General features: G+C 31.7%; 1 protein-coding gene across 1 annotated transcript in view; it reads left to right on the top strand.

Annotated features, from left to right (window-relative positions):
* Nc2alpha (negative cofactor 2 alpha) overlaps nucleotides 1-13,723 on the top strand; it is a 108,235-nt gene that overhangs the window by 12,841 nt on the left and 81,671 nt on the right. Inside the window, exon 3 of the mRNA XM_072901170.1 lies at nucleotides 11,468-11,900. Coding sequence (XP_072757271.1) covers nucleotides 11,706-11,900 — 195 coding nt within the window. The 5' untranslated portion in view covers nucleotides 11,468-11,705. The remainder of the gene's footprint in view (nucleotides 1-11,467; nucleotides 11,901-13,723) is intronic.

The raw sequence follows: 13,723 nt of genomic DNA, 5'->3' as shown, positions 1-13,723 counted from the left end.
ATAGGGTGCATCCCATTACATTGACATATACCACCAAGTATAACGCTATTTCTTATATTAATGATAATAATGTATAATGATTAATATAACACACTTTTAAGTTATTAATCGATAAAATACATAGCTCACGCGATAAATACTTGTCTTGTTCACACATATCAATTTCACACCTGTATCTTCGTTCCTGTATCGTCATTCGCTGGCATACGTTAATTTGACTGTCTAGAGTCGTGACAACGGTGAAATATGCGGGTTTAACATTGGCATTCAAGGCTGATTTGCGGCAAGCCAAGGTTCCGCAATCCTAAACCCCTATCTAACTCGAGGTTGTAATAATAGTTATCGCCGTGACCTTCTTCTCGCTTAAGCGAGAATTTCGGAATTCGCCGACACTTACCTCATTTCCGTTGAATATTCCGAATCACTTTTTCATCGCATATTTTACATTGCAAAGTTTCATATTTTATACTTACAGAAAAATTGTTGCAAAGTATTTTTGCAGTTCCGAATTATTATTTTCTTTTATTTGAAGTAATATTCTTTTAATCGAACGATTATTATCCCGAATTTTACAGCAGAATTAATGGGACATTAAAATTATAAATTACATGCAATGCAGAGTGACAGTTGTGCGACCTTGAAATAACGATGGTGAAATCGAGGATGAAAGCAGTCGGATCTGCTTCTTGTGACTGTATGCGCGCCTAGACTCCAGTTTAGATTAGTGTGGCTTTGATAAATGAGGCTATTACGTGGCCAGCCTGTAATTAACCTATGCTTAGGATAAATGCATTCTCGTAATGTTTTAGACAGATGTCGTGATCTTATAATCATATAATTTTTCAATCTCTAAAAGACTCATTTTATTTATAATTTGTGCATATGTGAATTGTTATCATTATTATACTAGCAAGTGTGTTTTGACAGAAATAAGGCTATTCTATAATTAAGACTTATTTATTAAATAAAAAAGCGGCGTATGTTCGATGTGCATTTTATCAAGTGCTTTTTATGAAATCATTTTTAACTCGAGATATAACGATGAATTTTATCTATTCGAATGTTAAGGTCAAAGAATGATAATATTAGAAGACGTGCGGGCGGATTAAACGTTCATAATCGATTAGAATAGTCCATAGTTCTTATCTGTAGCATGCATAGCACGCATCGACAGATGTGTCCTGCAAATGCTATTACGCATCGAGCACATATGTACTTACAATATATCTATTATCTATTATCTATCACTCTGTATATGTGTATGTACATATGTTGCCAACGTTGTTAGCTCTTGAAAGTTTCACATATTTTAAATAACTTCTAATTCTTATTTTTTTTATCTAAATTTATCTTCTTTGCAAACATTTTATAATGTTAATTTAGATAAATATAGGAATAGATATTTTATATATAAGATTTTATATAAAAAGATATCATATAACAAGAAAATTAATTAGCATTTTTATCTAACATTCCGATTGTAACTATTAGAACATGTATGAAAAATTAATATCATAAATTAAATGCATAATATAAAAGAGTTTTTTTTTAATATGTTGGTATGTTTTTTGTATGTTTCGCATTATTTGTGAGAAATATTAGTGAAAGAAAAAAAAAATCTTATTCTTATATGTATATATGTTATCCTGACATAATAAAGAATCGCGAACAAATTCTCTATCGATCTGTCATCTATGCGTCTTATGACATCATTATGTTATTACATTTTTCGTTTTATTTAGCTTACAATGTGATTGGAATTTTACAACTATTTTAATTAAGAAATATCCTTATAAAAAGTATTTACGTTGAGTTTGCATTACAAATGATAAGAATAGTATATAATATATTATAATATATTGGTAAAAAAGAGACTTGCAAAGTCATTCGCTTTGATCGAACGGTTTGGCAAAAATTTTTTTTGGCATTTCCTTGGACATTATCGAACTGCTTGCAGCTGCGAGACGATCGCGTGCCCTCTTCGTAACTTAATCCGCCGAAACGAATATCTACGATACGGTTTAATTAGCTAAGTATGCCTGCGGCGGGACACCATTACACCGCACTTTACTAGCGCTATGGGGCGATATTCTCATCCTCAAGACAAACAGCCGGTCTTTCGAAAGGGTGCCTCGAAACGCACAAAATCTCCAGTCACGCTACGAAATGGAATAAACGTTATTGATATGGGCGCTTTACGTCGTAGGGTTGGGGAGATGGCTCGACAGGGTACTTACCATCCCGCTGGTAAGACGTCAAGGGTAGATTGGATGAGACACAAGGAAAGACACGAAAAATTCTTGTGGATCGAAGGATGAAAAAAGAATTGGGTGATGCGATGTCATTTGCTATTTGTTCGTCTGCATATACACGGTGTTTCCCTAAAAAAAAAAAAAAAAAAATATCGCGTTATAGAGAATCGCGTAATAATTTTTTCGCTATTTTATACTACATAGAAACATAGAAGAAAATAATAATTTTTTTTTAGTATAAAAATAAGAAAACATATTTTTGTTAATAACACAGACGATTTTTATTTTGATGTAATATTCGAATACCTTTAATGAGAGACTAGAAACCTATAGTTTATTACTTTATGTGACGCTTTAATATCGGACAGTTAATTGCTCACACGCTAGTCATTCGGACATCTGCCTCCGGGCTTCCACGTGTCAATGAAATAAAAAATAATTGCCGTCCGATCGCACGGCCATTTGGATTCTTTAATCGAAACCTATAAATACAGCGCGCGTTGGGATCTTCGCTCGCAAGCCAAATGGTTTGTCGCCATCGTGGTAATCGCGACGGTTATTGGATTCGTTCTTCAGGAATTCGATAAATTATTGCGGTCGCAGGGCGAACGCGATACGACGATCGGAATTGAATCGACTACGAGGGGCTAAATGCGAAGCTATCTCACCGACACAACCGGTGTTAACCCTCTGAATGATGAATCGGACGACGCTCAATTTTCATCGTCTGACGTCTCAATTTCCGCAGCTCGCTATGCGGAAGTATAATTAACAGTTTAAGGCATAGAAACAAAACTTTGCAATTTTAATCCGCGTTAAAGAATGTGATGCAATGATACAATTCCATCATATAGGTTTTGTTACTTTTCAAGTAACAAAGACACATTTTGTTTAAAGTAGAAAAGTTACAGAAATTACGTAATATACTTTCGACTTCGAAACGAATGGAATGCATTTTGCAATTAATTATTAGAATTGTATCGATCCCACAAAATTTAATACTTGTAATTTTATATTTGTTTATAGTTTAATTCCAATATTGATTCGATATATACATGTATATTTTGTAATTTATTTATATGTTACGATAACATTTTTGTAAGAACTTTCGTATTAATATCTTCTACATAATTGTTAATATCAATTGCGTTTTCAATTATTAAATTAATTTGACATTATTATGCACATACAAGTTACTTAATTGATAAGATAATTATTAAAATACCCATTAATTTGTCTAATGAAGAGACGCATATAATATACGATATATTAAATGCGTCTGGCGACATTTTTCTCACGAACAGGTGGTGATTAGGAGTGGATAAAGACTACGCCATTAAATTTCGCGAACAAAGTGGCTGCTTTGTTTCACAAGAGCCTCGATCGGATCGACGCGGCGTCCTTTGTCTGCGCAAGGGCACGTCGCTCGTTCCAACCATAACAATGAGGCCACTACAAAGACACTGTCTGATAACAGTCTTTCGGGCATCGTACGTGCGAACGGACGCAATCATGGGGTACTTTATAGTTATCTATCTATAAGAGAGAGAGAGAGAGAAAGAGAGAGACAATCGCGATGCGATCTCATGGTAACAAAAGAACAATGTCTATTAACTATGTAGGCGATTTTAAGCTTTTTTCCGATGGGAAACAACTGTGATGATCATCGAATTATATGAGATTAAAAAAAATAAATCAACAATTAAAGATTAATTAGAATACTTCTTACGCAGCACATGTTACCGTATAATTTTACATATTATGTAATTATTTATTATAATTATATTTTTTCTAAAAATATCACTTTAGGAAGTAATTTGCAGATTAATATAGAGAAGAAATATATACATATAATATCTCGCGATTTCCTTAGAATGAATCGATTTCTTCTTTAATGTTAAAATGGTAACTCTTAAAAGTGTACAGACGCATTGTAAATTAATTGTTCGCAGCGGCGCGTTCTCGGAAACCTGTGTATTAAACCTTCACGAAATAATATACCCCTTTTTCTCTCTCGGAAACTATTACAAAAATAATGTGGTATTAAAGCACGAAATCCCCCCATTTGCAAACGGGTTTTTTTTTTTTTTTACAATGCACGCGCTCCAATTTTCCCCGCAGCAGCGTCGGGGAATTCGTTTTTCTTCGTTTTTCCACTCGCCCGACACACGGTCGTACAATATTGCGCAGAATCAAGACGCAAGACAATCGATTTGAATAATTGATGGCCATCGTGAAGGCTCGGCTCGGGGAGCACGCTTAGAAAAACTTTCGTTACGCACGACGCGCTACGATGAGTTTTTTTTTCCAGCTCTACAAAGTTATTTTTGCCTTGCATCGCGCATAGAAATTTCTACGTTACGTTTATTCATCGCACGCACACACTTGTTACGCGTGACTACGCCAAAATCGATAATACCGACGCCGTTTCTCTTCTCTATCTGTAATAAACGCGAAGCAGACAATTCTGACGAAAGACACACGTTGTATTCTTCTGGCTGGAAATTCGTGAAAACCGATATGCTGATCGGAGGTTATTCAGGGGTGGAGATTGCAACAGGTGGGCCCTTGAATGAGGCCTCGACGATCCCTTTTGCACCCACTCACTACCCTATCGTTGCATAATGATGGGCATCGTGAAAAAGTGCCGAATCGAATGGCAAAGGGCGTGTAGAATAATGGAAAAGAGATCGGAAATAATTATCGTGGAAAAAAACTGTGAGATTTAACGTGCAAAAGAAAATAACATTTCTCCAAGATTACATAATATTATATAGACAAAATCCTTCTTTTCCTTCGACTTAAGCGTCCTTACATTATTATTTAATTGCTAAAAAAATTTAAACATGATTTCAGTTATGAAAATTTAAAAAAAAATTAAAATAAAGATTATGTGAAAATTAAATAACTTATAAACATTAAATAAAACATTTTAGTTTTCATCGCAAAGAGCGATGAAAAGTATCAGCGATTATTCTCGTACTAAACATATATAATAACCATTTTGCAGTTAATTATACAATTAATTTGAAACAATATTATATATTATTTCGAATAATTTGTACAAATGTGTGATATAATTATATATGATATAAATAATTCACATATTGAAAGATGTGATTACGACCGTAAATATGTTACGTTAGGGTGAATATTTTATTGAGAGAAACATGAGCGACTATACTATGTATTTCGCGATACCATTGTATTTATATGTTTCCGGCGGCATTCGCTATTCCCGTTCCGCAATTTATTCTAATATCACGTACGACTTCGTATCCGCGTTCACTTGCACGGGAATTGAAATAATTGCCGTTCAACGTGCCGCGCAAGAGAGCGTACGCACGCGCCATATGTCGTTATTTCAATAAATGCCGAGGCAACACCGTAAATACGGAGATACTATAATGCGCACCTTAGTGCCTGGTGTCGTTGCGGGAGGCCTATCATTTTCCATGGGAACCTGTAAACGTTCATCGATGGCGTATGACGCCTTTTCGTGGGAATTTTTTTTCAGAAAAATGTATTAATCGTGAATCTAACGACTATTATCAGAATAAGTTTATTAAATTCTCAAATGCAATATTAATTAAAAAATGATAACTTGGGTATGTACATACATATACTCTCACGCTTTATTAAATCTATTTTCCTAATTTAATTTTTATCGTTTGAATATTTAATACTTGCTAAATATTATAGCGTGTGTTATTTAATTTATTTAATTAAGTAACTTATATAAATGATATAAAAATCAAAATACACAATATAATAATTTGCAAGTAATATTGAGTAAAATAGCGTGCCTTAAAATATTTAATTCTCTGTCGAGAGAGAAAGAGAAGAAAAAAAATTTTTTTTACCGCAGATCGTAAATTTGCTTTTCCAACGCGATTGTATTTTCTTATTTTTTGTAACATACACACAGCAGTATTTACAACTAGATCGCGGCTTGCTCGCTCGCAAAATAGCGTGCAATCTACACTCTCTAATCATCCGGCGAAGGTTTAAGGCATCGATCGACCGTGTCGTTGGAAAGAAAAAACGGATAGGAACGCCTAAGTGAAGGAAGTAAAGAAAAAAAAAAAGAGTAAAGGACCCAACGATCTACGAAACGGATCGGCCGGCCGAAGTGGACTGCAATTTTCTGGTAATCATTTATCCACGACACAGTGTTACACTTTCACCTCCTCTTAGCACGAATACGTAGATCCGGCCAGCTCACGTACCGTGTTACGCGATTAAACGATCATAGATTAGACGATCGCACCCGGTATGTGGAACGCTGATTCGTGATAACGTGTCCTCCCGTCACGAAATATTTTTACTCGACGTTATGTATTTTCTTTTTATATTGTCATTTATTTTATTTTCTTCCGCATGAGATAAAACGTTACATTAAATAATCTCGCGTTCAATAGAATTATAGGATAGATATATTTATTGATTATTATATAGTTATTATTTTTATAAAATTGGTGACTGCCGCAAATGAATTAAAATATACCTTGATTGTGCAATATTAAGAGCGCGGATTTACGTAGACGTAATAATGCACGATAACGAGACGTGAAAAACCGTAGTGCCACAAAAGTTGCCGTATCGTGCCAGAACTTTAATCTAACGTTTCGATCTAGCAGGCAACTTTGTTGATAAAGAGCTTTTACGGGTTAAATGAGCAACTTCGATGTTTCTTGCAGGCGACTTGCAATTAATAAAGAGCAAGCAAGTTTTGCCAGAGAAACGATAAAACTTGTTGGACAAAAAGCCCCATTGTTTTGTGTTGACACTTTATTTGCATGGCTTTCCGAAAACATATTAATAAAATGTCACAGAATTGCAGTTAATCGCATATTTTATCCGCAAACAAATTTTTTTATCAATGTGAAATCAAAATTTCTTATGTTAGGGTTATTATGTATGCAGAAAACAGTTTATGGTGTATTCTACTTTAACATAATATTCATAATACAAGTTGTTAATATCTCATATACATACACATACATTATATATATTAAATAAATAAATAAATAAATATATATATATATATATAAATTTATTTATATATTTATATTTATATGTATTGTATAACTGACTGATCTGAATTGAAATTTATGTGAGTACTTCATGCAAATTTTTTACATATATTATATTTTGTATATTAGAAAAAAATCTTACAACATAATAGAATATCTTAGAATATAATAATAAAAAGGGGAGGTTTTCTTGAAGTAACGATTTCAATGTTAATTTAATATCCCATTATATTGTTGGATGAGGGTCGGATTTCGATAACACGTAACGCATCCCCATTGATCTTTTCTCGTTCCTTTGTCGACTTTTCCCCGAGAGGTGACGTAACACTGTAGCAGACCTCCTTCCCCCCTCTCCCCCCCCCCGCGATTTGCGATCTCTCGATTCTCCGTTGTTGTGAGGGGTACGTTTCCTTCTTGTCTCTCTTATGTGACACTTGAATGACAGGTCACTGGGGTTTCGGTGACACCGTAATGCTGACCGGCCTGCAATCGCCGAGATTGGGCTGTCGTCAATTACTTATTCCGATTACCATTCGCGTGTGCTACACGCCGCCGTATCATATCTTTAGGACGTGAATATCGCTAGAAAAATTTTAACGGTAATTTTCTTTTGAGGCTTATAATTTCATGCGTCAATCTTTTCAAATTTTTCAAAAAATCAGAATTTGGCTTGAGATTATTTTTCCACGCGAAATCAAGTATAATAGAAGATTCATTTCAATAAAGTAACACGTACTTATTGTCTATTTTTATTAACTTATATAATATATATAAATTGATAAGTTTAAATATATGAGCCTTACGATCTCATGTTCGAGATAAGATGGACACTTGAAAGAAAATATGAGAATTTTCATAGTCTATATGAGATTTTATATCACAAATTTCTCTCTTTTTCTTTGCATTGTAAATTTTGAAAATGTATCCATGTATTAATGTTTTAATAGTTACTATATATTTAGATCTTTCTTAGAATATTTCAGGTTTGAAAAATTCAATTTTTTTAAATTTGAATTTTTTAATTTTTCCTGCATATTTAAATAATATAATTGGAAAGACAAAAAATATATATGTAATAAGAAATGAATTTTTTATTTCTTAATGTATCGGTTCCTTAAAATAAGTTTTTGGGAATTAGAGAATATATTTACAACACATTTTACTTCAATACATTCTACTATAATCTTTTTGTTATTTGGTTTTTCAAGATTAAGCTTTAATTTTAAAAAATTTTTTAAATGTATGAAATAATTTGTTCTGATAAAATCTTAATAAAACACTTTATAAAAAAATTTTTCATATGTATGTGATTTATATATATAATATGACTAATTATTTATATAATAATTTTTAAAAGATCATATTCTTATGTTACTTAACATTTTTTAAAAAGATTATATTAAAAAGAGAGATTTTATATATATTTAGGACAAAAATTTATCACAAAAATTTAATTTTACATGAATTAATTAATGGCAATAAATTTTCGCAAATTTTTATCATAAAAAATCCACATAATCATTCAGAAATAATCCAATTTTTCTCCATTTTTAAAAAGTTAATTAATTAGAAGGATTAACATTTTAATTGATCAATGATCAATTGTATATTTCTATTTGTTAAATCCGGCAAGAGAATTAAATAAAGAAGCAAGTATACTTTGAAACTTCCAAATTTTATACGTCGACGCAATATGCAAATTGGGCACTTGCGGTTCTATCTTTGGAATGTGTTATCGTCAAATTACTGAATCTTGTAATTCGATTTTCGGTTTAATCTCCTCTCGTGTCAGATTTAATTTGTATTATCTATATTAGTATCTAGAACAATGTGAATTTATTCCGCTGCTAATGAAACAAAGTTACTACTCTTTGAAAGCATGTATAATTCATGCAATTTATCCTTAAAAGTCGCATATTTATCATTTTGTCCTGTCGATATTTTAACAGTAGAATATTCTGAAAGTTTTTGTAATAAAGTTTTTTTTTAATAAAACAATGTTTAAAATTTATTTTTTTATTTAATTTTTATTTTATATACATGATAATGTTTTGTACAGATGTCAAAGAATATACATATATAAATTTCTGTAGATTTTTTCAAGAACTTTAAAACAGCTAAAATTGAGATAAGACATTGCGATCAAGAATTGACAAAAAAAATATGATTTACAGGGGATCATCACTATTTACAGATATGAAAGATGTTTAAATATCGATCATATGATATATATTAATTTACACGTATCAGGCTGGAGAATATTTCATACCGAGTTAGAGTAATTCAAATCGAAGTTAATTTTACATTTCGCGTGATAATTAAAATGGATGCATAATTAATCGTTTTACAATGTAATCAATTAATACCTATGCAATATATTATATGTATCTACAAAACTTGTTTAGATATATCAATCTGATTATAGAACATAATTATTATAATACAGAGTTATTTATTATGTCACAATTATATAATACTGCGCATACATTATATTTCGTACATCATTGTAACTGATTGGTTATTTACTTTTTATAATGATAAATCATAATTACGCAATTATAAAGATAATAAACCAATTAATTTTAATTTTTAGGCTGGGTATATTTACTAAAGAAGTGCTTCTTTAGTAAATATACAGAGCCTAAAAATTAATTTGTTTAATGCGTTACCCTTCTGCTTAACTTAACTAAAGCGTTGTACAAAATAGATACTAGTTCATTAATATAAAGATAATGTTAGAAAATATATATTGTAAAATATAATTCTAAAATAATTAATTATTATAATGCGGTATGTGATGAATTCCAAACAAAGAAAAAGAATATAAATGTACTGTCTTATAATAAATATGAGAAACTTACTTTTCTTTGTAATAATTTTGCTACTCGTTGAGTTGTTTTAAAAGAAACTAGAAATTTGCTTTGTCATTGAACTTATCTATAAACACTTTTCGTTAATAATGGAAGAGAGTGAGAGTGAGAGGAGGAGGAGGGGAATAAGAAGAAAGAAATGGGTTAAGTAGCGCGCGCCTATCTCATCATCAGTCAGTTGTGACACAGCCACAACAGCGATTACATAAATATATGTAATTCTCTTTTTCTTTCTCTTTAATACGAAGTACGTACATACAGGAGCAATTATAAAATTTATTTAGGCAAAACACAATTACATATATTTTCTTTTTTTCTTTCTATACGAAGTACATACAGGATTAATTATTATAATTTTTTTTAAGACAAAACACATTTAATTTAAAATATATTTAAATTAATCTAATAAAGATTAACAGATCTTTATGAATTTGAAATACACAACTTATCATTGTTCTATAGAATCAAAAGAATTCTTTTGCTTAGATTTGTCCTTTAAATATTTCCTGGTCGCGATGGATTTTGATTAAATTATTGCTCGTCTCCGAAATTCCGAATTTCTCGTTCGTGATTTCAGATTAATGTGAAACAAAGATGGCAATTAGTTCTTAACGAAACAATCATCGCGGAAAGCCTTCGTGTCAGACGACAGTATGCGCACCGCTTATGTACGTAACGTAAGATCACTATCGGGCCGTGCTCTCACGTCGGTAATTCTCATCTCGAAGTTAATTGTGTCGCCTATATGTACCGCGTCCTCGTGAGGCAGGTGCATTATTATGAGGACTAATCTTGCGGATTGGCAACGATGATAATGCCGTTGCAAGCACAAATGTCGAGAAAAGCAGACCGTAACGCTCGACGAATGCAATCGCGCGCTTTGCCGTGCTAATAGTTTTTATTTCTCCTTCATCTCTCTCTTATATTATTAATATATTATGTGTACATATATATTCTGATTTATTTTTTTACTTTAAAACTTTTTAGTAAAATCTGCGATTTTAATTCAAAATACATATGTATATGCTAATAAAATCATTACTTGATTGCTTTGTATTTGTAAAAAATTCAGCTTTATTTCTAATAATTTTATAGTTAATGATTTGCGATTAATTACTGATTAAAATAATAATACAACACTAGTAACCTCATGGAATATATTAAACAGATATAAAAAACGAAATGTCTAAATATAAAAGATTTGCACTAAATCCGTTCTGAGTTTATTTTCATATTACGTTATTTATTATTGACTTTCATTAACTTTGTTACGTGTAGCTCATCCTAATTTAAACTTTTCAATTTTCAGAGATCACTGCTAATTTCGTGCATCGACTTGTCATATTCACGTCTCGCGGTGTCGCACTCGTCACGTCGTCTCCCGTCGTTGTTGTCGATTGTTTCGTGCATTTCGTTAAATTAAAGATTCAAAGTAACACGCCGGAGTGCACCTGTCACATGCGGCAGTTCAGACAAAACGTTTCGTCGATCGGATTGCGTGGAAAAGCTGTCGGCAATATTGTTTGAACGCGTGCAACTTTTAACCAATGTTTACGCGTCGCGAGTGTAAGCGTACAAAAGTACCGGAGTCATCGCGAGTGTGTACGAGTGACGCGGTCGCGAGTGTAATATGCAATACCACGAGCGGCTTGGCAATCAACGAAATATGCGGACATCGAAGATGGAGAATTCCAGGAAGAGAGGCTGAAAGGTGCCGCGAGAGTCGAGAAACGCCGATTATGGTGAGTAGAGTAGACAGATGATATCATTCCTCGCGTGTTCAAGCATGACTCAGTTACTGGATGATTCGTCGAAATTCGTGCTGTATCTCTTACAAGTGACATGAATTAAATTAATTTGAATACGAGGGGTTGGTCTCTAACAGTTATAATGTACAAAAATTACCCTTTGATATGGATTACCCTTAAATTATACCTCGGATTACTTAAGATTACCTAATAGTATCTCAAATTAAAAATAAATTTCGAAAAGAAATTTTACTTGAAATTATTTCAACGCTAAAGATTATTTAGATTTACCAAAAATAACCTTGGATTACCCAAAATTTTGCTGGGATTGTCGCTGAATTACCTAGCCCTTGTACAAAAATTACCTCAGTGATCAACCCCTCGTTTGAATATTAACGCATACCAACATCGTACTATAATAAATCATAGAATGTGGATATGTTTCTGCATCTCGTTTTTACTACTTGTATTTATTTAACTATCTACATTTATTTTTATTACTGTCATTTTCTACTTATGTCCACTTAATTTTAAAAATTTGGCACTATCGTAATAACTTGGTGACACGATTTAATAATCCTTCTTAATGTAAAGTCAGTATCAAACACCGCTAATTTTTCAAAATTAAATAGAGAATAAAAAATACAAAAATTTCACATATTTATTATATACATTACATACTTTACATAAAATCTTAATAAAAAAATAATATAGAAACTATGTATTTCCTACATTTTCTTAGGAATTATTTCAATTAGGATAAAATTTAAAATAAAAAAATGCATTTAGAAACTATATGAATGCAATTATTAAAATATTGTTGCATTTTTTTATGTATATGTATATGCATTTAATAGATATGTAGATAAAGGATTTTTTATTTAAATTATTATTTATATAATTTAGAAAAAATATGTAAAAATTTTTTCTGTCAGCACAGTGATATTTTCTATTAATTTTTCTAGGCTACAGTTCGGTCTTTTACATTATTAATTATATACGCCTCGTAATATAGCATAATTCGGCGTATGCGGAAAAAATATCAAATGCCAACCGTCTCTTCGGGAAATATTATAACCTTGTATCAACCTTGTACGTATATCCCCGGCTCTGTAAAATTATGTGCTTCTGCGCAACGCGAGGAATCCGTACATGAGTCTTTATATGATCGGTAACGTGTAAGAGAATCCTGTCACTGGCACGTGCCAGGACGCGAGGCTAATAAGTTCCCTCTCCTCTCGATTTCCAACGCGAAGAAAAAAATATTACAGAAACAGGATAGCTCAAGGGAGAAAAATTGTCTATTAAATGCTTCAATGATTTAGGCTATTGACAACTTAATTCATTCTATTTTATTCTAATTATTAGTTTGTTAGTTAGACTGTTGCTTTTTTTTAGCGATGAAAGTCCGCGGAAGTATTTTTATTTAATAATTCAATATACATCCTACCCTCTTAAATCATATAGGTATAGTTTTCATAAATTTCTTTCTTAAAAATTCTCTTAGTTTAATTTTTAACTTGATTCTCTCTTGAATCTTTGTCAGAAATATGCAAAATTACATTGTTAATTATTTAACCAAGTATATTTTATAATCAGGCATATATCTTCTCGTAAAAATCTTTCGGCTTTTACAATAGTACTTTCACTACAATTAGTTCTCAGAAACATAGAAAAACTCAATTATCAATTATTCGATAAGAAGGTATAATAAAGATAATTTCGAAATAATCTCCTTTTTTTCTTCTTCCCCTCTTGACATAACTCACATATATGTGATGTCTGAATACGCACGTGTCGATATATTCCCTCTTGAG

Source organism: Anoplolepis gracilipes, chromosome 10 (genome assembly GCF_047496725.1).
Source record: "Anoplolepis gracilipes chromosome 10, ASM4749672v1, whole genome shotgun sequence".
Taxonomy (NCBI): domain Eukaryota; kingdom Metazoa; phylum Arthropoda; class Insecta; order Hymenoptera; family Formicidae; genus Anoplolepis; species Anoplolepis gracilipes.
Note: the sequence above shows the minus strand (reverse complement) of the source record. Positions and strands in the feature narration are given on the sequence as shown.